The sequence below is a fragment of the Melopsittacus undulatus genome, unplaced genomic scaffold (genome assembly GCF_012275295.1).
Source record: "Melopsittacus undulatus isolate bMelUnd1 unplaced genomic scaffold, bMelUnd1.mat.Z mat_scaffold_55_arrow_ctg1, whole genome shotgun sequence".
Taxonomy (NCBI): Eukaryota; Metazoa; Chordata; class Aves; order Psittaciformes; family Psittaculidae; genus Melopsittacus; species Melopsittacus undulatus.
The window spans coordinates 187301-211664 of NW_022994420.1; the positions used below are offsets into that span (position 1 = coordinate 187301).

The 24364-nt window shown below is 55.6% G+C and overlaps 2 protein-coding genes across 2 annotated transcripts in view; both read right to left on the bottom strand.

Moving 5' to 3' along the window:
* Positions 1–216: 216 nt before the first annotated feature.
* On the bottom strand, positions 217–13626 carry LOC117438666 (hydrocephalus-inducing protein-like). Its single transcript, XM_034074106.1, has 17 exons — positions 13580–13626; positions 12574–12751; positions 11961–12091; positions 11355–11452; positions 10175–10311; positions 9199–9326; positions 7603–7659; positions 7052–7162; positions 6728–6886; positions 5878–6158; positions 5482–5701; positions 4572–4784; positions 3072–3235; positions 2663–2813; positions 2186–2416; positions 1344–1568; positions 217–878 (listed from the first exon to the last, which is right to left on the bottom strand). The coding sequence occupies exons 1-17, from the start codon at positions 13580–13582 to the stop codon at positions 420–422; spliced, it is 2946 nt and encodes a 981-aa protein (XP_033929997.1). The 5' UTR covers positions 13583–13626; the 3' UTR covers positions 217–419.
* A 7433-nt stretch (positions 13627–21059) lies between these two features.
* The window catches only part of LOC117438667 (hydrocephalus-inducing protein homolog), a 29666-nt gene continuing 26361 nt past the window's right edge, over positions 21060–24364 (bottom strand). Inside the window, exon 7 of the mRNA XM_034074107.1 lies at positions 21060–21271. Within this exon, the coding sequence (XP_033929998.1) occupies positions 21060–21271 (212 nt within the window). The remainder of the gene's footprint in view (positions 21272–24364) is intronic.

The window sequence follows — 24364 nt, forward strand, 5'->3', positions numbered from 1 at the left end:
GCACTCGGCTTTGCTGAACTTCAGGAGGTTGGTCACCTCTCCAGCATGTCCAGGTCCCTCTGGATGCCATCCCTTCCCTCCAGCACGCTGACTGCACCACACAGCTCGGTGTCGTCAGCAAACTTGCTGAGGGTGCTCGATCCCACTGTCTGTGTCACCGACAAAGATGTTGAACAGGGTCTGCCCCAACACCGACCCCTGAGAGACACCATTCCTCACTGGTCTCCAGTTGGACATAGAGCCACTGACCGCAGCTCCCTGCGTGCAGTCATCCAGCCAATTCCTTGTCCACCGGGTGTCCATCCAGCAAATTCACGTCTCTCCCATTTAGAGACAAGGACGTCGTGTGGGAGGATGTTAAATGACATTTATTTGCTCCAGAGAGCACGAACGTGGCAGGAAGGGCCGGGGGCAGCTGCTCACTTGCGGGGGGAGGGCAGGCCCCGGAGGTGGTAGATCCAGGAGCCCCCAGGGCAGGAGACCACCAGCCTGCTGGTGACAGGAGCCGGGCCGCCCGCGAAGGAGACGGTGATGGTGGTGCTGCTCTTGGCACGCAGCACCTCGGGGGCCCTGACGGTGAAGCCCGGGTGCTTCACTGCGTATTGGAACGCCGTGGCCTTCCGGAAGACGTTCCTGAAGGAGATGGAGGTGGTGCCGCCGGCTGGGATGAGGAAGGGGCCCTGGGCTTCAGGGGGCAGCGCAAGGCCGATGAGTGGGATGCAGTACTGCCCGCCCAATGCAGAGCTGAGCTGCAGCGTGGCCTTGGCTTCGCCCAGGTGGCAGGGCTCAAAGGTCACTTCCACGCTCAGGTCCGAGCCCCCAGCACTGGCGGGTGCCGCACTGATGGATTTTGCCGTCTGGAAGTCGGCACAGTCGGTCTGTGCAGGGGAGACAAGAGACCATGGGGGGTGGGTCACAACAGCAGAGCCAGCACCTCGGGAAGAACACGATGGTCCCCTGGCCCTGGCCTGGCCCACCCACACCACACTCCTGGTGAGTGCCTGCGGGGAATGGGCACGAGAACTGTGCAAACGTGCCCAGCAGGGACAACCCTGCACCCAAGCCCCAAGATGCCCGACTGCCAGACCTGGGCTGCAAGGGGGAAGCAAGCCCAGGCACCGTGGCACCTGCCAAAGCAGCTCCAACCAGGGCAGCAGACACAGGCCCGCAAGGGAGGACAGTGCAGCTGGTGACAAGCCCACACCAGTGGGAAGACCCCTGGGCTCACATGGCCACCCTGGCTCTGCCACGCCAAGCCAGAGGCACTTGGAGCCCTTGGTGGAGAGGGCTGGTGCTGGCCAGAGGAGCTGCCTCCCAGCCAGAGCCCCGGCAGCCGCGCTCACCTGTACGAGGTACTCGGTCTTCTGCTGGGCAAAATGCCGTATTTTGGTGGTGATGGTCTGACGGGAGCCCAGCCTGGTGCGGAAATACACGGGCTTCTCTGGCCTGCTCCAGGTGGCTTTCAGCTGCAGGGTGTAAAACAGAGAGCCCAAGTCGCTGCTCTGGAGCACCAGCTGCCCGCTGCTCTCACCCGTTTGCAGGGGCTGATACTCCAAGACAAGATCCGCCTGGGAGGAAGGAAGGAAAAAGCCACTTTGTCAGGCAGAGGCAGGGAACACGTGTGCCTGACAAGGGGCAGCTGGTCCCTGCTGTGCTCAGGCAGTGCCAGAAGGCTGGGCTGCCTTCCCCGCTCTGACTCCCCTCTCTCGGGCACAGCCTTGCTCCTTCTGGGGGATGGTTCACTTAGGGACAGATCCCAACAGCTCAGAGCCCTCCAGCACGATGCCAGAAGCTTCCCACCCATAAAAAGCCCCTGTGCTCCCCCAGGGCACACACCACTTCCTGTCAATCCAGGCTGCAGACAACCTGGCCATGGGCTGAGGCTTGTCCTGCAGCCACTCACAGCTGGAAGCACCACACTAAATGAGGGGCACGTGGCACAAGGACCTGCCACGTGAGGCCCACTTGCAGCGTGTTCCAGGGGGCAGCAGGGCAGGCTCCACCAGCACAGGATGATGCCCACTGGGGATATTCTCGCACACTGCTCCCTCTCTAGATCATCGGCAGGGAGCTGCCACCACGGAAGGAAGCCCCACATGGCTCCTTTCAGGCATCACCCTTCAAGAGCATCCCCTCCAGCCAGGAGCAGGGAGAGCAGAGGGAGCCGCAGGAGCTTTGCCCCTACCTTCGACTGTGCAGGGACAGTAAAGTGCTGGGGAACGCTGACGTCGGGCACTTTGCAGTTGATGTCAAACGTCACCGGGACAGGCAGAGGGTTGTCCACCTTGACGCTGGAGGACACTCTCTGCCGAACAGCGGTGCTCATTTGAACAGTGCCCATGGGTCCTGAAGCCACCGCCTTGAAAGTCACCATGTGGAACAAGTACTCTCCGGTTGTCTCATTGAGGAAGGTCACCTAAATCAGACAGAAAGAGAAGGGCTGCTCATTCCACACATGAAAACAGACCCAAAAGAGCCCACTGAGATCAGCGCCCTGCTTCCAGGAATGGCTGTGAGCACCCACCAAGGAAGAGCACAAGACCACAGAAAGCACGTGCGGTATTTCATAGGACCTGTGCACGTGGAGGTATGAAGAGGCATGTAGCTTCTCGGTGAGCCAACAGCTCCTTGAAGGGCCCTGCAGACCAGTGTCCTCACTTACCTTTGCCCTGAAGACTCCTTCTTTGTAGGAGAGGAAGGTGAGCTGGTAGTCCTTCTTCGCAGAGCTTGGCACGTCCATGTAGGAACACCCCTGCAGCACAGAACTGCTTTCCAGGTTCTCTGGTTTGAGCATGTCAATAACCACCAGGAACCTGTGGGTGAGAAGGACACAGTGAAGGTCAACACGAAGGACTCCCATAGGATACCCATTGTGTGGGGGTACAATACAGCCCCTCTCATCCTCAGTGCCTCAGGCACAGGGCACCAGCTCTCATCCCCCTTGGAGGAAAGCCCTCCAGGGTGCCTCTGCACAGGCAGAACGTGGGTATGGCCAGACACGGCCAAGGAGAGGGACAAGCTTTCAGGGAAGGAGCTTCCAGGCACTTCCAGACTTCCTGGGCTGGACTCACCTCTGTGGTCTGTGCAGCCAGTTGGACACAGGGATGAGCTCCGTGTGGCACTTCCTGCATGGAACCTGCCGGGAAATGGCCCCTGAACACCTGGGGGCTTCAGCAGTTCCTTCCAGGTGGTAGCGTAAGCCTGTCCCGTCCGGTAGGGGGAAGAAGATGGAGCCCTACAGACAACGAATAGGACAAGTCAGCTCTGGAGCACCCCTGGCCAGCCCCATGCCTCAGGCTCTCACTGCAGCAACTTCCAGCACGCCCAGCTGGCAGAGCTCTGCCTGCAGCCCTGTCCCGTGCAGGAGGAGGCACCAGCATCGCACCTGCTCAGAGCTGGTTGTGAGTGGGTGCATGGCCCACAGGACATGGCACAGCTACAGGACACAGAGGCAGCATCTCTGGGCAAAGCAAGGAGACACGGGCCCTGCGGCAGAGCTGCTCTGCACATCCCAACACTCCCTTACTGGACACACTCACCTGGGCACGTCCCTGCCAGCCTGTGCTCATGCAGGGACAGCCCTGGGCAGGGGGTGCCCGTCCCTCATGAGCTCCATTGCCTCAGTCCTGCTGGCCTTAGCCCCAACAGCACTGCCCAGACAGCAGCCTCTAAGCTGGTACAACAGGGGCCCACCAGCCGTGGGCCATGGAAAGCTCATATCCATGATCATTCTGGGTGCCCGTGGATCCCAGACACCTGCCTCTGCCATCTCTTCTGCCTCCACAGCAGCTGAAAGCTGCAAGACTCCTCACGCAGGCTCTACGTTAAAGACATGCTGAGCACGTGCAACCCTAAGGGCACAGATCTGCTGAGCACCCTGGAGACGGAGACCAGAAATCTCTGACCTCATTTCTGGCCTACTGTAAGGTCAGCTGGAGCGGGACAAGGACCCAGCAGCTCCAGCACCCCAGAGCCCTTCTGAACTGACCCCTTATGGCACAGAAACCATTGCAGAGGGGCCAGTCACCCCCATGTGCCCAGCCTGAGACCTGCAGGAAGGGCTCCTCCCACAGCTCCTGCATGACTGTCAAGAGATCTCTCTCGTTTCCCACTTGCCTGTTCACGGCCAGGAGGGCACTGAGAAACTGCAGGGCAGCTTTGCCCTTCTTGCTCCCTGCAAGCTGCACAAGGACAGGCACAAGTGGTTGTGCCCAGGGCTCGGAGAGCCTGTGCAGCCGTGCGCTGAGCGTGGGGGTCTCTGAGCCCCCTGAGCTGCCACAAGCAGCCACCAGGAGCTGCGCAGAACAAACTTCATTTCTTGGCCTTCAGAAAGCCTGGCTCTTTAGGTCAGCTGCTCCAACACGTTTGGTGTCAGGCCCGAGTTCCCATCTGCCCTTTGCCCGTGCCTGGCCCCCAGCCACCACAAAACCCAGCTTCCAACAGAGGGCACAGGACACCTTCAGCTTGGACAGGACCTCTGAAGGTCATCTCGGCCAACCTCCTGCCCAAAGCAGGGTGAGCTACAAGGGTCATGCCACGAGGGTCAGCACACGCTGGCACAGCTCACGTACCTGGTGCTTCTTGTTCTCAGAGCTCATGGTTAGGGGTCTGTAGGTGACCTGGTAGACCTTTTCTTTTTGCCTGGCCTCCAGATGGATAAATTCAGGCCCTTTCCAGTATTTCCCCTCAATGATGGGCTGCAGGGTCCAGGCCTCGCTGCTCGGGTTGGACAGGAGGATGGTCTGGCTCTGCTTCTCACGCACATTGCAGCTGAAAGTCAGCGTCTGTAACAGAGGAGCACAGAGGCTGCTGGGTCGTACCCACAACCCTTCCCACTCTTCTCACGCTGGCTCTGCACCAGGAACTGGAGCACAGGGAGCAGCTTTTCCTTGTCACATGCAAACATTACGCTTTGGCCATAGCTTTTGGAGTAAATCAAGCTGGTTGCTCTTGAAGAAGGGAGCAGAACAAGCCTTTCACATGCTGGGTGAAAGGAAACGGGGAGTCCTGAAAGGAAACTCCTGTGCAAGGACAAGATCTGCAGCCACACAGCCCCTTCCTTCGTGGGCAGGAGGAAGAGGAGCTCCACACTCTCTTTGGGAGCAAGAGCCAACAGCTCCCAGGCTGCCCCATCCCAGGGACTGGATGCAGATGCCTTGCCCCTTCCTACTGCTGAATGCCCTCCCCTGGCCCAGCAGGGGGGAGAAGTGTGGCTGCAGGTGCAGTGCTGGGATACATGGCATGGGTGCTGCAGTGCAGAGCCAGGACAGCTGAGCTGCTCACTGGAGGAGCAGCACCTTGAACAGGGGAGAAAGGCAATGACAGGGCTCAGGAATTCTGGCAATCCTGCCCAGCAGTTTCTCTCTGGGATACCTCAGCACCAGCGAGTCTGTGCTCACAAGTGTCCTTCAGTTCCTGCCCTGGGAGAGATGTGGTGCAGATGCTGGGGTCCAGGGGCCCATCCTGTCCCTGCTGCGTTACCTCTTTGGGGCCAGGGGCCTCCACGCAGGATCCTGCCAGCGTAAGCCGCAGCGCCTCACTGCCCTGGATGAAGCACCGCAGCCCCTCGTACTGGACAGCCTGGCTCAGCTTCGAGGGGCGGAAGGTCACAACCAAGGGCACATCCATCCCTGGGCTGATGTAACCCTTTGTGGGGCTGATGGAAAAGTCTGGCTTGAAGCTCTCCACGTCCCACATAAACCTTGCCGAGGAAAGCACAAGGACAGGAAAGAAGGATTAGCCACGGGGAGCTGTGAAGGCAGTGTAAGCCTCAGTGTGAGGCTCCAAGTCTCTTGTGGGCTTTCCCACCACATCTCAGGCCTGACCCTGAGCCACCTGGCAATAAGGCTTCAGGCTGGGCAGGACCTGCTGCTTTACCTGACTCTCGTGTCGCCCGCGTTCCGCATGACGACGCGCCGGCACGTGTAGCTCTGCTGCACCACGGCTCCAAAGCTGAGCTGGTCCTGGTCCAGGCTCACGAGGCTGCCCTGGCAGGAGCCCCGCACCACACAGAGGGAGCGCACCAGCCCGCGGCACTCCAGCAGCACTTCCCCGCTGAACGGCTGCATGCGGCGCTTCGGGGAGAAGGTCACCTCCACTTTGCAGGTGTCTCCTCTGCCCTTCAGCTTTAGATCCTTGCTGGGCTTCAAGCACAGAACCTACCCGAAGAAACGAGTGGAGACTATTTCATCTGGCAAGCGAGCTGTGGAGCCTCCCTCACCACACTCAGGGAAGAGGCTTCCAATTCCTCTTCTGTCCCCACCAGCACTGCCCCAGTCCCACTCATTCCCTCCTAGGCATTCCTAGGGAATACCAAAGGTGTTTTCTACCATGTGTCCACCTGGTCACGGTGAGGTCAACTCTGTCTTCTAAAGCTTTCACATACGTTCCAACAGAGCTGCAACTCTCCCTCTTTCAAGATTCACCTCCCTCACCTTTCCAGATCTAAAACACATGGCTGCATCCTGATGGATGTGTCTAAAACAGGCTAGAGGAATTGTGCTGCCTTCTCACTTCTGGCTCTCGGGGAGTCCTGGCACCCAGCTCAGCTGAAGCATTCGCACTGCAGGCATCTGCTGCCAGAGCAGTGCCAGCAGGGAGGACAGGGCAGGCACAGGCAGCCAGGGCAGCCCACACCTGAGTCATTACCTACTAGCTCCCACCCACAGCAGCTCAGCGCTCCCTGCAGGCACACCAAAGTGCTCTGCAGAGAAGGAACGGGCCTTACCCCAGCTTCCTGCAACTCTGGCACGGTGGACGTGACCCTCAGCTTAAAGGTGAGAGGGGCTGCACTCTTGTTGGCTACAGTGACCATCTTCTTCACCGTCTGTCCAATGCAGACGTTTCCCAGCTTCACCACCTTTCCTGGTGGATCCACAACGTCAACCTGAGGCGGTAGGGATTGATATCAAGCCAAAGGAAAGAAGGAGAAAAGGCTTTCTGCCACTCTAGTGGCAGAAACCCAAACCATGGGAGGCTGGGGAAGAGAGGAGGAAATGAGAAAACCATGCCGGTTACCACCTGGAGTTTTAGCCTTTAGATTTCATCTCACCTTCATTTTTATGCACCTTCCTTGGGCCTCAGCATTCAGCTTCTCTCCCGGGGCACACGGAGGCAGCAACAAGCTGTTGGGGCTGTTGTCATCTTTCGGTGTCCGTAGGGGCTGTGCACAGAAGGAAGAGAAACCATAGGCAGGATGAGTTTCTTGACCTTCACCATGTGAGCAGGCTCCCCAGCCGAGCCATCCCCTCCCACATTCCTTCCCCCCAGCGGCAGGGATTATCCAAGTCCCTCTGCAGCCTGCCAGCAGAGCTGGCTAACCCTGGAAGGCCACCAGGATTTGCCCTGCGTACTGCCCCCGTCTCCCTGCACAAGCCTGGCCATGATGGAGTGCTGGGAATCTACAGAGTGTGCACAGACCTTCCCCCTCACCTGCTCCTCAGCAAGGTGCTGCTGCTCAAACTGCACTGAGTAAACCTCACAGGGCTTCTTCACCACCACTGTCCCCTCTTCCCCATGGCTCTGGGGCAGCAGCGGTCCCAGCTCCAGCTCTGCGGGGATGGACTCCAGCCGTGGCTCCAGACCACGTCCCAAGACCGGCACCTGCAGGCGTTGGCTGCTCTGGCAAATCTGGATCTGCAGCTCGCCCCGGTAGCACTTCTGCAAAGAAGCAGCACAGAAAGCTCCTCTGTGAAGCCCCAGCTGACAGCACCTCCAAGTCAACAATCGCCCAGGGTCAGGGGTCTTGTCAGCACCTCCAAGCTGAACCCAAAACAGGTATTTACTTAGAGCAGGGGCTACAGCATCTGCATGGCTCTCAGGAACTGCAGCGAGTCCTGCTGTGGAGCATAACTGGACAGTTGGCTCCCAGATGGATCTAAAATGGGCTATCAGAGGTTTTCACCTGGGCACGGGGGAGCGCAACGCTCATGAGAAAGGTCTGCTTCCTCAGACACAGTCCTGGCACTGCAGCACCAGGCAAACATCAGCTGTGTGCAAGAGGCACCTGAGCTCTCACTGGACACAAATAAGGATCATCTTCTCTGCTCAGTGCTTGCCTCTGGTCAAAGCCAGACACGAGACGCTGAAATCTCCACGAGCAATTGAGAACCCTGGGACTGTCCCCAGGCATGGAAGCACTTGTGTCCATCCTGTCACACGCTACCAGTTTCCAAGTCACGGTGGCCACATGCAAACTGCCTTTGGGAATGCTCCATCATTTAAGCTGACTCCCGAACTGCTTGGGAACGTGCAGGGGAAACTGAGGCGCAGGAAGCTCCACATGGAGGCAGAGCTCATCCCCCGCTCCCTGGGCTGGCCTCCCCTTACCACACTGCCCTGCCAGACCTCCTGGCGTGACACCCACCAATCTCACCTCTTCCGTGGGTGAAAAACGGACTTGGACGTGGCACTGCTGTCCTGGAGCGAGGCTTCCAGCTGAGGGCAGCACCTCAAAGCCACAGGGCACAGACTTCATCTCCTCCAGCAGCTTCTGGTGCTCGCTCCCTGGCAGATGTTTGTCCACCTGCGCACAGAAACCAGTGGTGTGAGGTCTCCTTGGTCTGTGAGGACAGACCCTCGGTTCCTGCAGTGCTCCGAGATGCTGGCATGGTGCAGGAAGCACCTTCATCCCACCCAGACGTGGCCACCACTGCCTAGAACTGGAGGGCAAACATGCTGGCAGGGCAGGCAGATGGGGAGGCAGTGTCCTCAGAGGAGGAGGAATGGGTGAAGACAGCAGAGAAGTGAAGCATCAGCTAGTGAACAGGCCCAGGTGAACCAGCCTTGCTCTGTACCCTCAAAAGCTTCCTCAAGCGAGCTGCAGCCCAAGTGCTCAGGCAGCCAGAGGGGCACAAAAGGCAAGAAAGGCAAAGAGAACCCAACCGAGAAGTTGTGTGTTACACGTTGTCTGTGCTTTACCTCCTGAACAGGATCAGTCATGCTGATGGACCATTTACAGGGGACCTGGAACGTGTTGTGGAGCTGGATGGTTTCTTCCTGGCACTGCCCACACTGGACAGCAGAGAACTCCAGCCTGTCCCTGGACACGCAGAGGGACGGCTCAGCCACCATGGCACGGAGGCGGACCTGGAATGTGGGGCCTCCTCTGACCTACAGAAGGACAGAGCATCCAGTTGAGAGCCCACCCGATACTCGCTGCTGTGCCCAACCTGCTGCCTGCCCCAGAACCTGGAGTACCTTGATGGGCAGGAGCACATCCACTTTTCCCAGGGGCACGTTGGCACTTTGTGGGTCGAAGCACACTTCAAATGTCTTGCTCTCACAGGAGGGCAGGCGCTTCACACGCTCCAGGCACACGCTGAAGCCTGAACACAGCAAAATAAAGCAGCTGAGATATGCAAGCAACAGGAAATGGCTCAGAAGCACGGTAAGGCCACAGGGGTGTCCTGGCTGGCAGCTCTCTGAAAGACCCCTTTGCATCTCCAGAGAAGCTGCTCTTCTCCCTCTGGCACTGCCCAAAGCAAAAGGACTTTCACAACCAGAATCCAGGGGTTACATAGTAAAAAGGAATCACATTGCTTGAGGAACTCCAGCAATTCCTTCATCAGGCATCTCAGGGAAGGATGCATAGACCTCTCCAAAGGAGAATTGCCACCTAAGATACCAAATGCTGGGGTGTTCCCTGACAGCGGCTTAGAAGAGACGACTGGCCACCCCGCAGAGACAGCAGTCACCATGTGGTGGAGCTGCAGCCTTACCTCAAGGCCTCTTTGGGAAGCCTGTTTCCATAGAGCAGAGGATCCCACAGGCCGGTCAATAAAGGCTGAGCAGAAGTGCTCTGGCACTATGAACTCTAAACAAAGCACTTCCGAACCACAGAGGGTCCATCTGTTTGCAACATAAACCCTCAGAGTGCACAAAGAAACTCGGATGATGCTCACGGGAGCCAAGAGCAGAAGATGCTGAGAGGCGATCAAGGTGATCAGCCCTTCTGGCCCCTGCAATCAGATTTTAGGGCAGCCACAGGCAGAGCAGGTCTCTGGGCACTGCTCGCCACAAGTCAGGCTCTTGAACAGGGCACCCAGCACGGGGGTACTAAGGAGGAAAAAGCTGTCCAAGGAAGTACTCAAATCTCCCCGTGACCAATGGCTTCAGCTGATGTGTCAGAGATAGCTCCTTCAAGCCCCCGTGAAGCCTCTCCACCATGGGTTACCTGTGTTATACAGGACATATCCATCGACACGGAAAGATGCGGGGAAGTGCCCGGTGTTGGTGATCTTCACCGTGTGTGTGTGGATGTCACCGGGAACAACATAGCCAAGGTCCAGGATGTATTCGGGCAGCTCAGCTCTGAAAGGAGGAGTAAGGACACTCTGTAAACCCCAGCATGGCATGGGCTGGAGAAGCAAATGGAGTGGATAATTCTGTATTCACTGCTCTGAAAGCTCAAGCCAAGCCCAGGAAACCCAAGGCCTGAGCACCCAGTAATAACACTTGGCTAAGTCATGGGGAGTGCAGGGCCTAGGATTTATCAGCCACCAATGGGATCTTCGAGTGACTTTAAAGTGGGTACTGGACACAGTTCCTATGCTGCAAAAAGCCATTGCAGACAAGTCCACTGCATCTCCACTGATCTCAATCAAACTGCTAAGCTGGTGTCCAGCCCAAGCCTGAAACTGCTTCAGGACCTTGTCATAGCATTTCCTGGCAGAGGCCTTTGGCAGGCAATCCCACTTGGTAAAGTGCATAAGGGATCTGGACCATTCCCAGCTCTTCCTGCATAGTGGGGTCTGTTTCTTGGCACAAAGACGCCGGCTTTGAGATGCCCCTTTCAGAGCTGGTCAGCAGGGCTGGTGCCTGTGCTGTCTGCAAGGGCTTGCTCGTCTGCACCCCTCAGCTCTGAGAACAGAACCCAGCAGCTGTGGGGAGGGGAGCACATCCAGAGCTCAGGGGAGCACTGTGCAAGCGAGGACACCGAGCTGCCCACAGGGAGCACATCATAGCTCTCAGCATCAGGCCCCTTCTGAAGTCCGCAGCTGTTCCCAGCTCTGAGACACAAGGAGCTCTCAGGAGCAGGCCTGCACTGCTGGCTGTTACCCTCAGGGCCCCTGCACACAGGCTACAGGACTCCCTACTAACTTGAGAAGCCTCCGATGGACACGCTGGTGAAAGGCAGTGTCCTCCGGGGGACAGGAGCTGAGAGCTTTCTGCTGTTCCACGGCATGTTCCTCCATCAGCATCTCCTCCATCTGCATCTGCAGCTGAGCATCCCACTGAGGAAAGTAAAGACAGGGGCTGCTTAGCAAAGGTCCTTCCCAAGGCACAAGCTTCTCTCAGGTGGAGGATCCCACCCTGCTCTTGTTGAGAGAGGCGATGGAGTCATTCTGTCTCACTGCTCAGTGTCTGGGACACTTCCTGCTCTCTCAGGCAGGATCATAGCTCCAAAGAAATGAACTCCAGTGTCTCTCCCTGCCCAGTTATCAAAGCTGATCTGGACACATGGACAGACAAGCCAGAAACCTTCCAAAGCTCCAAGTATGTCCCTGCCCCCAGTTAGTGCCAAAGCAGCTTGGACAAAAGCTCTCCTGGAAAGGGAACCATGAGAGAGCTGGAGCCTCTCGGAGATCCAGAACACAGCACAGCCTCAGGGTGCATTCAGGCTGCTGCTTTACACTCTGTAAAGCTGGCAGGGCTTGGCCAGTGAGCAACAAAACCCCCAGCACCGACCTGAATGTCCTTCAGAGCACCATAAACCCAACTGCTTGAGCACAGCCCTTAGCATCTCCTGGGGTAGTCAGGAGCTGGTGCATCTCCAGGAGGGACAACTCCCAGAGGTGGGCAGCCCATGGGGCACGCTGAGCTGACACAGTCCGTGGCCAGGGCTGTGCAGGGAGGCACCCAGTGCCAGCAGAGCCCTGGGCACAGGGCCGTGGGGCGCAGGGGCTCCAGTGACACGCAGGAGGGTGGCATGTGTGGGACAGGGCAGCAGCTCTACTCACCATGGTGCCTGAGTCGTCCATGTGGGGCTCGGCTGCCACAGCCTCCCCCAGAGCAATGGCCTCGTCTCTCTGGCTGCCTTTGTCCAGCTTTTCTTGGGCCTTTTGGAGGATCTTCTCATATTTGGCGTTGCCTGAAAGCACAGAACACCACCAATAGCAGTGGGGCAGCACAAATCCCATGGAAGACGGGAAGCCCCATTCCCCCAACACGCAGACACAAACTGCTCCAGCAATGGAGAGAAAGGCGATCCTGCTGCTTCTCACCCCCAGCCGTCTTTCTCACCACACAGGAGCATCTCAGCCCCACAACGTGATGCAAACCCAACCCTGTCAAAATCCCTGCCAGCCTCTCTTGCAGCTTCCCTGTGCTTTTCTGCCCAGCCCTCGTCTTCCCAGACCTCTGCCATACGCTGGCAAGCTGTGCAGGATGGTTCCTGCGGCAAAGCCACACGGGCTCGTCTGCCAGAGAGCAAGGAAGCAACCAGAGGGCTGAGTTTGCCTGACAGCCCTGAAACCTCCAGGCCTGGCGGAGGTGCCTGTGAGCTGCCCTATGGGCATATGGCATGGGGGAAAGCCAGGTGACCTTCCTGGTGAGCAGACAGGCAGTGCTCACCTTTGATGTTCCTGGGCAGGTCCAAGTGGATCCTGGGAAAGGTCCCTTCTCCTTTCAGGCAGACTTTTTCTGGCTCCAGGTGACCCACTTGGATCTGGAAAGCCCTGCAGAAGACTCCAGGCACTCCTGGCAGGTAATAGACTTTCAGCACTTGCTGCTTGCCAGGTTCAACGTAACCCTGCGGGGCACAGAATACGGAGGGAGGTAGTGTACCAAAGAGGACTCAGTGGAGGGATGGCTCACACCACAGACACGCTGAGGACACAAGACAGCTTCTCATACATAAGGAAACATCAGACATCACCACCTCCAGCTTTCTTGTACCCAAACGCCCAAGTCTCCTACACCAAGATGCAGTATGTCCTTCAGAGGCCTCGCAAGGCTGCCCTCTGCTCAGCATGAGCACAGCTCTTCTGCTGACAGGGTTTACCCTCTGCTAGCCAGAGCCAGGCACAACAAACCAAAGCTCTTTCACCAGCTGCTCTGGAAGAGCACCGAAGGGCCTGCGCTTCCAGCAGGGCCAGCAGCTCCTGGCAGCAGCTTGCAGGAGAGGACATCAGCGTGTCATCCCTCAGGCGGACAAGCACTGAGGAAGGTGGAAGCCACTTGCCCCTTTGCTTCCTCTTCCCATTGCAGAAGGGCACCAAGGCAGGAACACTGCTCCAGCTCTAAGACACCCAGGCAGGATGACAACTGGGATGGAGTGATGCTCCAGTCATGGCACAACCAGAGAGCTCAGCACTCAGCTCCAAAGAGCTCCCGCAACCATCGTGCCTCCCACTGCTGGTTGCTGTAGGACTGCAGAGCCAGTGGCGGCCAAGGCCAGTCAGGGGCTCCATTAGGATTGTGCTCGATGCACCTCCTCTGCCTCTGCAGCAATCGCTCACAGCCCCGTCTCTCCTGCCTGGTTTTGGACGGGGGTTGTGTGCTCATTCCCCCTATTTTCCCCCAAAACTCTCTCCTGGGCAGCCTGACACAGGCCGGGTGAAGCCCTTGTGCTACTCACCATGCTGGGCACGACCAGGGGCACGCCAGGCAGAGGGCTGGCTGCAGTGCCTGTGCCGGGGCTCAGCACCACAAAGGCAAAACCCAGCTTCCCACTGTTCTGCAGAGTCACTGCTGCTTCCGAGACTTTGTTAAACACCTGAGGAGAGGACAGAAGAGCAGGAAGTTACAGGCACACGTCTGCTGCTCACAATTTCATTCCTCTTCCATTGGGTTGAAAGCAAAGGAACACAGCCCAGAAGCAGGGAGCGCACAGGAGAGATGGGCACTGGGCTCTCTGGGTTAACCTGGGCAACCCATGACTGCAGGGTACCTCTGAGCCCTACACAGGGACAGGTATTTGTGGCAGAGGGGCAATTACAACCATGGAAAGATCAGGAAGAAACCAAGGAGGGGACACAAGCCCTCTGCACTTGAAGGTGTCACCCAACAGCGAGCTGAAACACAGGAGGAGGCACTGAGGCATTTCAGGAGAAAAGGCACCTGCACACAAGTATTTGTGGGCAAAATACAAGCCAAAAGGGAGACAAACAGGGCAACGCACACACGGCCAACAGCTGGAAACAGCTGTGGGGTTGTAACTGGAAAGAAGTACAGTGAGGGTTATTCTGGGACATTCTATCCAGCTACAGTGACTGCAAGCCCAAGTCAGCTGCCTCCCTGGCCGATGAATCAGGAGCATTGAAAGAGAGCACCTCCTTGCACCTCTGGCTTTAGGAGCCCATCAGCGGATGGACATCTGAGGGACACATCCCTCTGGAGAGCAACACTGGGATCCTGCCTGTCCCAGGAGGCAGCGGTAGTTCCCTCCAAGAGGATGGATTCCCAGCTTTGGGCTGGGCTGGAGATGGCCATTAAACACCAGCTTGGAGCTATCACCCAAACGCTGGACTTCCGAGCCACAGAGCCAGCAGAGCAGCTGGGAAGGGGGGAGAGCCCTCGACCCAGGGGGGCAGCAGCCCACCGGTCATGGCTGGAGACAAGGAGCTCTGACAAGAGCAGCGTGCGGTACCTGCAGCCCGCAGTCGATCTCGGTGGTGTCCAGGAGGTAGCTGATGCCTAAGGCCTCCCCATGCAGAGCCACCTCGTAGCAGGAGTCCAGAGCTCTCTCCAGATACACCACGCTGAAGGGAGCCTCAGGAACTCCTCTGTTGAGCAGGAGCACCTGCAGCAGCAGCAAGAAAGCAACATGGAAATACATGAAGAATCCTCTTTACTTACTGAAGGCTCACTTCTTTTCTACTTTAGCAATTAACATCTGTAAGAGGCAGAAGATGCTGAGCGCTGCTGCCAAATACAACAGGACAAGTTCTGCCTCAGGGCTTTTTCATGCAAAGCAGGGATAACTTCACACAAACAGAGCCACTCTGGCCTTATTCCCCTGACACAGAGCACTCCACTTGACCTGCAGTGGCAAGGACCTGCTCAGCACCACCAACTTGATTCAGACCCATCCCACACCTCCACCAGGCTCACTGCTGCCCACGAGTCATCCGGATCCACCCCATGCCCTGCCACCCGTCCTGCTCACCCCGTAGCTGTGGCTTGAGCCAACAAACACCTTCCCGACGCTCACCTGGTCGCAGCTGAGTTCCACCTGGGGCCCGACGCCTTCCCCGCTGATGCACAGGGGCAGCCTGGTCTCACAGCCTGTGGAGGGAAATCTCTGTGAGCGCAATTCCTTCTGCTACCCGGCACTTTCCAGGTTGTCTCAGTGCTGCTGCCGGTCCCTGGCCTGCATGGAACCACCTCCAGATGCTCCAGGAGAAGATACGGGACCCATCTCGTCCCTCAGGAGATCAGCCTTGGGGCTGGTTTCTCATTTCTAACCAACCCCCTGGGATGGTGTCTCAGAGAACCACAGAATGGTTTGCGTTGGAAAGGACCTCAAGATCATCCACTTCCAGCCCCTTGCCATGGACAGCGACACCTTCCACTAGACCAGGCTGCTCCAAGTCCCATCCAGCCTGAACTTGAACATTGCCACGGACGGAGCAACTTCCTTGGGCAGCCTGTTCCAGTGCCTCACCACTCTCACAGCAAACAATTCCTTCTGGATATCTAAACTAAATCTCCCCTGTTTAAGCTCAAACCCATCACCCCTTGTCTCATCCCTCAAGCCCTGGAAAACCAGCCCTCTCACTGAGCAGATCACATAAGCCAGACATGTACTGCTAACATGCACATCCCTTGGTACAAAGGCAACCGAGACCTCAAGGCTTACAGCCAAACTCCAGGGTGGCTTCTTTCCCTCAGATTTGCTAGAGATGACAGAGCACAAGATCTTCAGTCTGAAAGCTGCTCTCAGCCACTGAAGCCTGAATCCTGGCTCAAATTTTGGACGAGATCTCACTGCCATCCCATTCTACTCTGCACACAAGGCGAGCAGCACCAGGAGGAGGAGAGAGCCATGCAACCAAGACTCATCTTGGAGGTAAATGGTCTACAGGCTCCTGGTGCTCCTTCATTAAAGCTGTGTGTGTTGCAAATGCTGGCAAACCCGTGCCAGGAAAGCTTATTCCTTCACTACTTTGTCTCTTCTGGGGTCAGGAAGCCAGAGCCAGGCATCCTGAGCCCTGGCCTCGGACAGGAGAGCACTGGGAACCGCAGGGACAGCAGCATGTGCCAGCACTGTCCTCTTGAGCCCTCCAGAGCTACACGAGATCCCAGTGGGCTGGAAGAGTGTTTGTACCTCCTCTGTGGGAACAGGAGCAGGAGGAAGGAGCTGTACCTGAGATGTCACAGTAGGCTGCCTCTTGGTAGACTCTGGCTTCTTTGGGCTTAAAGACCACATTGATTTCAAGTGAAGAATTTGGCAAGATATCTCCCTCCTGAAACAGAAGTGACAGCAAACCATTTATCTTCAAACAGCACATTCTGTTGCCACTACAGCCCTGTAAGCCTTTATTTAGAGCATCAGCAAAGGGCAAGGAGCAAGCAACACTTGTCAACAGAATTTAGAGGAGAGCTTGGAAGCAGCTGCAGAAACACCTTCCAAAGTCCCTCGCCTTTACTGGCACCCGGAAGGGGCTTTTGTTACCCTCAGAAGAGACTGAGCTCTGGCTCAGGGATTTAAGTCTGGGCCACGCTACCAGTTTCTGCAACTCTCTGCTGCTTCCTCAGGGTCTTCTCTCTCTGCTGCTCTCCCACAGGATCCTGGCACTAGTGCTCAGTCCCAGGAAGCCTTGTCACACATTTCAGCAGGCACCCCTGGTTTCTATAGGCTCTCACTTCCTCCAACTGCCTTAAGCAAAGGCACCTCGTACAGCCCTTCAGCCCCTAGCATTACAAATACACTTGACGTAAGTAGCTACACCTCTGGCAACCGTAATAACGCTCTACAGGAATTCAATATTGAGTTGACGGAAGCAGATAAAAACAACAGAGTCATTTTTCTATCAGCACAGCCAGGCTCTGATTCCACTCTGCTCTTGGCTATTCTCAGGAATTTGTCCAGAAGAGCCTTGAACTGACTGGAGCCTCCAGCACTCCTGCAGCATCAATATTTACTAGCTACGGTTCTGCCACTGACACAGCACTGACAGCTTAGAGGACAGCCCCACAAAAATTAAAGAGCTACAACATGGGAAGTTATTGGCCTGCAGCTGCAAGTAGTTCCCTGATGCACAACCTGCTCTGAGTCAGGAGAACATGGGCAAGGACAGGCAGAGAAGAACCCTTTCAAACACCAACTGCCAGTAACTGCAAAAGTCTGAAAGAGTAAAGTCACTTGGATTCTTCTCAAAACCTGCACAAAGTCCCCATGTGGGACAGGAGACACTGCCCATGACACAAAGCCCTTGCTGCCCCGGCCTCCTCCCATTCCTGCATCCCCATTCCTCTAGCCAGGGCAGCTGGAGCTGCCTCAGTGCCTCAAGGCATCTGTCTGACTCTGCAGTTGATCCCGGCCCCAGATAACCCAAACTCAACATCACAACCCTGAGCTGCCACTGCACCAAAAAGTACAGCTTCAGCAAGAACCTGGAGAACACTGCAAAGGTGCATCTCAAACAGTGAGGAGTGCAAAGGAGAGCCCGGCAGGGTTACTGCGAGTGCCCAAGGCCCTGGGGGCATGATTTGCTCCATACCGAGACCACACTGACTGCTGGCATCATTCTGTACACACTCTTTAACTAGTGCAGGAGGGAGCTTAGAGCTTTGGGCACGTGCCATTGCTTCCGTTACAAGCTAATCAGAGGAGGGTGCAGCACACACCCTCTTGCCAGGGATGATGCCTTGCTGGCCACCAAGCACCACAAAGCCATCCAGTGAGGCACCACGATCATCACAAGGGACACATCTCCATACATCCAAGGTGCTGCTGGGTCCCAAGGCACAGCCAGATTACACTTCTCTAAGGCACCTGAGGAAAAAGCTTATGGGCTAGCACTAAAGCCTCTCCTTTTCTAGGGATCAGCACAGCTCTCAGGAACAATCCTGATACAGCACCCACACTGGAGCCTTGCATTCATAGCCTCCATCCCAAGAGAACTGACCCAGCACTTAGCAGGCTCAAGAGCAAGACTCTCCATGGGAAAAGGATTGTTCCATAAAGAATGGAATTCATGGAAATCAAGAGACTGATAACACTGCACAAGACACCAGGGGAGAGACTCCTGTAGCAGCCTGCTTTGATTCAGCCCTAGAGCAAACCATGTAACAGGAACACGGCCATTTAGGAAAGGTTTCCACTCACAGCTTGGGGCCAAGCTACACTTCACGTCTCTGCATCATCGCATCTTGATGTGGACAGGACTCAGCCACAATTCCAGACCTCCCCTTAATGCACCTCAGGAGCTCAAGAGCAGCTTAAGCTCATTGTGGAGACACAGCAACTGGAATGAAGCAGGAGCCCTGGGGCACACTCCAGAACCAGCTCTCACACACCACAGGATGCTCTGAAGGCTCAGCTCAGCAGCTCCCACTCTCCCCAATATCCCTGCTGCTCTGACACAGTCTCTTGCTCACATCGTGCTGCTGCCAGCTACAGTGCTGTGAGACCGCACTTGTGCTGGCACTGGTGGCTCTCAGCCTTACATGTGCTGCAGGAGCAAGCAAGAAGAGAACAGCAGCCCCTTCCTCAAAAACAAAATCAAAACATAAACTAGTTTCACCCACTGGAAAAGAAAGAAGAGGTTGGGATTATTCCAGGCTTCACTCCAAGATGAGAAGGGATGTTGCACTGCTCAGACAGCAGCCATTCTTCAGCTCAGACCATGTGAATACCCACAACAACGGCTCTCGCTGATTGAAGGACATGGGGGTTTTGCTTGCATCACCAGGAAAGTGAGCAGTTTTCTCTACCTATCTGCAGTAGAACTCAAAAAGCTTGTTTAAACCTGCCAGCCTCGTGTCCAGGCTCACAGACGGCACTGGAAGGGACACTCAGATGTGGTATACATCCAGGTCTTAGGAATGGATTGCTGTCCCCCCGATTAAACTTGGGCTCAATTTGGACTCCTTTCCACAGGAGATCATTTCATTCTGCAGGTCAGGATGTGAACTAACAGTGCACCAGTGGCCTTTCTTCACCCCCATGCGCTACATGGAAATGTGTCCTTACAGAGAATAACTGATACCTCTGAACACTGTGAGGACACTCATGAAGTGCCCTTGAGTCACAGCCCTTGCAGCAGAGCCCAGCCTGGGGTTGGCTCTTGCTGCTGCTCAGAAATGCTTTCTGCAACAAGCGCCCCCAGCCTCACCAGAAACCTGATGTCTCCTCTCTTGGCACATGGAGCAGCTGACGTGGGATCTGCCAAGGGACCTCATTCAGAGAGGAGAAGGACGAGGAGCAGGAAGGGAGGTTCTCAGCCATCACTTACCATGGGCACAATGGTGAAAATATCACTGCAGAAAGGCATGGAGTCTCCCTGCACATCTGTCCCCTGGCTCTGGGAGGTGCAGATGGGAAGGGAAGGGTGTTCTCTGAGAGGGGGGACCACCCCATGCTCCTTAGGAACATCAACCAGCTTGTCCTCTTCCTGTCTCTGCAGCCTGTGCCATGGGAAAGACGAACCAAGCAGATCATTGAAGAAGCAGCAGATTTGCAGAGCCTGTCGTGTCCGTGCACGACCAGCAAAGCACTTGGTGAGGAAGAGCAGCAGCTCAGCACGGGGCTGACCCTGAGACACAGGCTCCCCCACGGATCCCATTATTTCCAGCACAGCAGCGAGTTTTACTCCTCACTGACAAGCTCATCAGAGGTTTCTTAAAGCTGGCAGCCCTCAAGAAAAAGCCTCCTGCACTGGGAGGGGAGAAGCAACCAGGTTTCAGCTGCATGTTACCAGCAGCACACTTTTCCCCTCCCCTTTTGCACCCACAAGGATGAGGAGACAGTATCTGCACTGCCTTGCGCCAGAGGATCCCGGTGCACTTCCAAAGCAAACCAATGGGTTTGGCATCCCACCACTTCAGTGACACAAATGGGTTTCTGTGCATGAAAACAGAGGTGCCAAGAGAGGAAGGGACTTTGCCCAGCATCACCCAGGAAAGAAGTCAGCATCTCTGAATGCAAACCCTACGCTGAGACTCGAACCACCTCATCTTTTCCCTCATTTTGGCCTCCTCTGCAGAGATGCAATGCAGTTAACCTCTGCCTTTATTGCTGGTTGCAGCAGAAATCATTCTAGTGGTTAGAGATCACAAGCAGGAGATGAGAGGGGAGCAGTGCTGCACAGTGGTTGCTCCTTACTGGGAGCCTGAAAAGTCGCACAAGGATTCCCCAAGTCACAGAAGCTTTTAAGTCTCATTTCCAGTTCATCCCCCCAGGCTGTCAGTGTTTCTCTGCTGCCTGAAATGGCAATTTCAAAGCTTCACCAGAGGCACCCTTGGAAGAACCTGCCCCATCTCTCACCACCAGGATGACACAGGTTGCTGAAGCCCAAAAGCACTTCCAAGTCCTGGCTGCCCTCCCTTCCCTGCACAGCCCTCCCCCTCCACATCTGCCCAGCTGAGGAGCAAGGCCAGAAACACCTCCTTGGGCCAGAAACCAGGACGCTGGAAGGCAATTCCCCAGCCTACAGCAGGACGGCCTCCACCTTCTGGGCCAACCGAGCACTGTATCCTGCGTGTGGCTGGAAAAGGAGCCTGACACCTTAGCAAAGAAGAAACTGCTTGAGTCTCATAAGAGTTGTGCCACCTGCAGCTCTTCAGTGCTACTGCTCAGTGCAGTCCCAGGTACCGAGTGCTGACACCTGCCTCAGTCTCATGGACCCTCCGCAGTGCATGCAGCTCTGAACTCAATAGTTTGTGGCTCCCAAACGTGAATTTGCCCTCTGAGGCAAGCCAGTGATTGCAATCAACCTTCTCTCCCCAAAACATCATCCTCAGCTGTAGCACGGGTGGGACTGGAATGGCAAGGGTTAAGCTCCACACTGTGCATGGCTTTGTCTGCCCTAATCCCTTCAAAAGCCCCAGGAGCCCTCTGAGGCTGTGTGTTAGTTTTCCCCTGGGGCATCTATCTTGCTGGGAGGAATCTCTCAAACAAACCTCAGCTTCTGCCGCTCCTCCTCTTCCTCATCAACAAAACGCTTCCACTGGAAGTGGGCCGTGATGCCACTCTGGTTGTGGATGACCAGGGATCTTTGCTTTGACAGCATGAGGGAAGTCTTCTCAATTGTCAAGGAGCTCTTGTCAAGCCTGATGTCGGCATTTACAGCTGTTCCACAGAGGCTTTTGTGAACATCTTCACCTGGAACAAAGCAAAGGCAAAGTCTTGGCTCATCTCACTTGCTGATGGAAGTACAAGGAACGGGGCAATCTGCAGGCAACAGGAGAAAGAGCTGCAGTTCTGAGCTGCATCAGCAGTTCCCCACATCAGGACATTTATCGTATCCTGACAGCTGCACATGATATGGCATGAGGATGTCCTGGCACCACCTTAGGCACCTTATTTTGGGGGGTGTTTGTGGAGATTTATCCCCAAGGTGACAGCATTTACAGTGAGACTTTGCAGATGTGCCCGGGTGCCCTTTGGGCTGCCATCCCACTCAGGTCACAGGGAATTCTACATCCAAGTCACTCAGTGACGCTGAGGAGCCCACCTCAGTCATGGCTTGCCCAGGCTCTCCTGCAGGCAGCAGATGCCCCCACTCTCGTGTCATCCTCATCTCCTGCTCCTCAAATATTGGCCATAGCTCTCATCTCAGAAACCAAGCGGGAACATTTGAAATGAAATGGACAAGGGCAGAAAGAACAATGGCAAGTACAGAGCAGCTTCTGTGCTGAGCTCTGCACTCAACAGGGTGCTATGGGGCCCTCGGATACATCTGCCAACTCCTTCTTTTGCTCCTGCTGCTCTCACAGCCAAGTGCCTCACCACTGCCAGCACATTCTTCCTTGTCAAACGTGCTGCTGTTACCACTTCACCACTGGAGAAGTGAGTCCCTTCACTAGGGTAAGTGTCCGCTGGAAAGCTGGAGACTTCCAGCATCAGAGCAACACGCACAGCAGCACAGCCATTCCCAAGGGTTTCTGCAAGGTCCTGTTCACCACCTACCTGCAGACATCATTACACCCTCACATTACTGACTCCAGCCCTAGCAGCAGCTTCTTCCTAAGCCTCACCATTAAATAACTGCTGCTCACTAGGGGGGTTCTACAGAATCATTCCCAGGCTACAGCAAAGCTCAGAGCACCCTAATGGCTACTGCTGCCACACTCACTGCTCCTCACAGTCACAAGACCTCACCATGGCCCAGCTCTCGGCAGAGCACCCACTGTACCCATGCATCACATCACATGAAGAGGGTCTCTACCTCAAAGGCCCTGCCAGGAACTGTAACACAACACATCGGGATGAAAAGCAATGACCAGTCAGGAGAGATCTATGGGACAAGTTGCAGGCTCTTCAGACAGCTCTCTTGCATGTTAAAAGCCATCTCCTTTTCAATCAGGCTCCTTGCTATGCCTTCTTCCCCAATGGAGCACCCAGAATATTCCCCATCACCCCCTGTGCACTGTGCTTGGGAAGATCTGCTGCCTTGTTACAGGCTGAAATATTCCAGCACAACAATATCTGGCAGCCAGCATGGAAGCTTTGCTCTACCCAGCGTGAAGGAGTCTATTCAACAGGACAATGAAGCCATCAGACGATGATGGCAGACACTGCTCTCTTTGGAAGGACACACCGAGGGTGCACCAAGCACTTACCAGTGTCATAGTGAACAATCATGGGACTTGTATAAACACCGGTCTTTGGTGGGTGAAATTCCACCGTGACTTGCATCGCTTCTCCAACGCCAAGAGTCCCAATGGAGGGATCCACAGAGAAGGGGCTGCAACACAAAGAGAGAGATCTGGGCCCTCCGTTAACTTTGCAGTCTAGTTCACTTCAGCTCTCTTGTGCAAGCAAGGAGCAAGCAAACCACAGGCGGTACAAGAAAACCAGAGCATCCAGGACCAGAAACAGAGGCGGGTGACTCTCCCTGCTGAAGAATCCCATGCAGAAGAACCCTGCAGAGGATCCCGTGGTATAACATGACCTCAGCCCCCCATCCTCTGCACACAGTTCTCAGCTCTTCACCTCTGCCATCCAGTTACTCACAATTCTACGGTTTTTGTGTAGCTCACTTAAACTTTTGTAATGCTTCCCATTTCTTTATTGCAAATCGGGACTGAAATAGTTCATTGCTGAAGTTCGGGAACTCTTAAAACCCTTGTCAAGGAGCTCTCAACACATGCTCTGTCATCCAATAGAGTAGTTGGCAAGTGCATTGCAAATAGATGCTAGACTTCACTAGGTACTTATTGTGGTGGTGACAACTAGGCCTGGAAATCCCAGAAGGAAACTGTACAGTGATTTACAAGTTCCTGCCCATGGAGCTCCACAGGGAAAAGCAGCAGCCTGCTTAAAGAGCACCCTAGAAGCCTGCTTAACAGCCTTGCCAGCCTTTGGCAGAAGCTCCTCTCAGACCTCGTGTTTCACAGGAGACAAGTTGAAAGTCTTCTGAATCCCGTTTCCTGGAGAAGAAACTGAAGCAGCTCAGGTGCACCAACTGAGACGCAGCAGGTCTTTGGTGCGTTCTTAACCTCAGCTCCTGCGCTGAGACCTCTGGGACCAAGCAACTCTCAACTCCCAGCCAACTGAACCGCCTGCCTTGTGGATGCAGTGTCACAAACACATTCCCCTCTCCAGTGCAGCAAACTGGAAAACCAGTGACTGGCTTCTGAGACCAACAGGAACAGGACAGGCTGTCTGCAACACAGTTCACCTCAGGCATTTGATGACGGGACCACCAGACTACCGTGAACTTGTGGCCTCCCAGAGACGGGTGTGCTTGGTTCCTAGTGGTATGGAACCATTTCAGAAGGTGATTTGTGACCACAAGGGTGCAAACCAGCTACTCAGCTACTTGAGCCCTCTCCAGGAAATGTGGGAGAGAGGCAGCTCCAGGAGAAAAGGCCCCCAACCCTTTGCAAATGCACCAGGCACTTGGAGCATCTTTCACCTGCTCCCTCCTTAGCTTTCTGGTAGTCACTTCTGAAGCCACCACCTGCTCCTCTTCACTTCAGAGCTCATTCTGCTTAGGCATATTTGGTCCCCAGGCACCAGACCAAGCCCATGGGAAAACAAAGGCCCTGGACCACACACTCTTATTGCCAGGGCCTCCATAGCAATTGCTTTCATCTATGATCTCTGCTTGCTAATATAGACACAGCTGCTGATCAACTCTTCAGTGCCTCTCTCCAGCTCATTGCTTGCCCATTTCTTGATGCTGCCTTTGGGCTCCGTGACCTGAGCCCCTCGAGCTGTCCTCTGCCACACACCACCTTCTGCAGCACT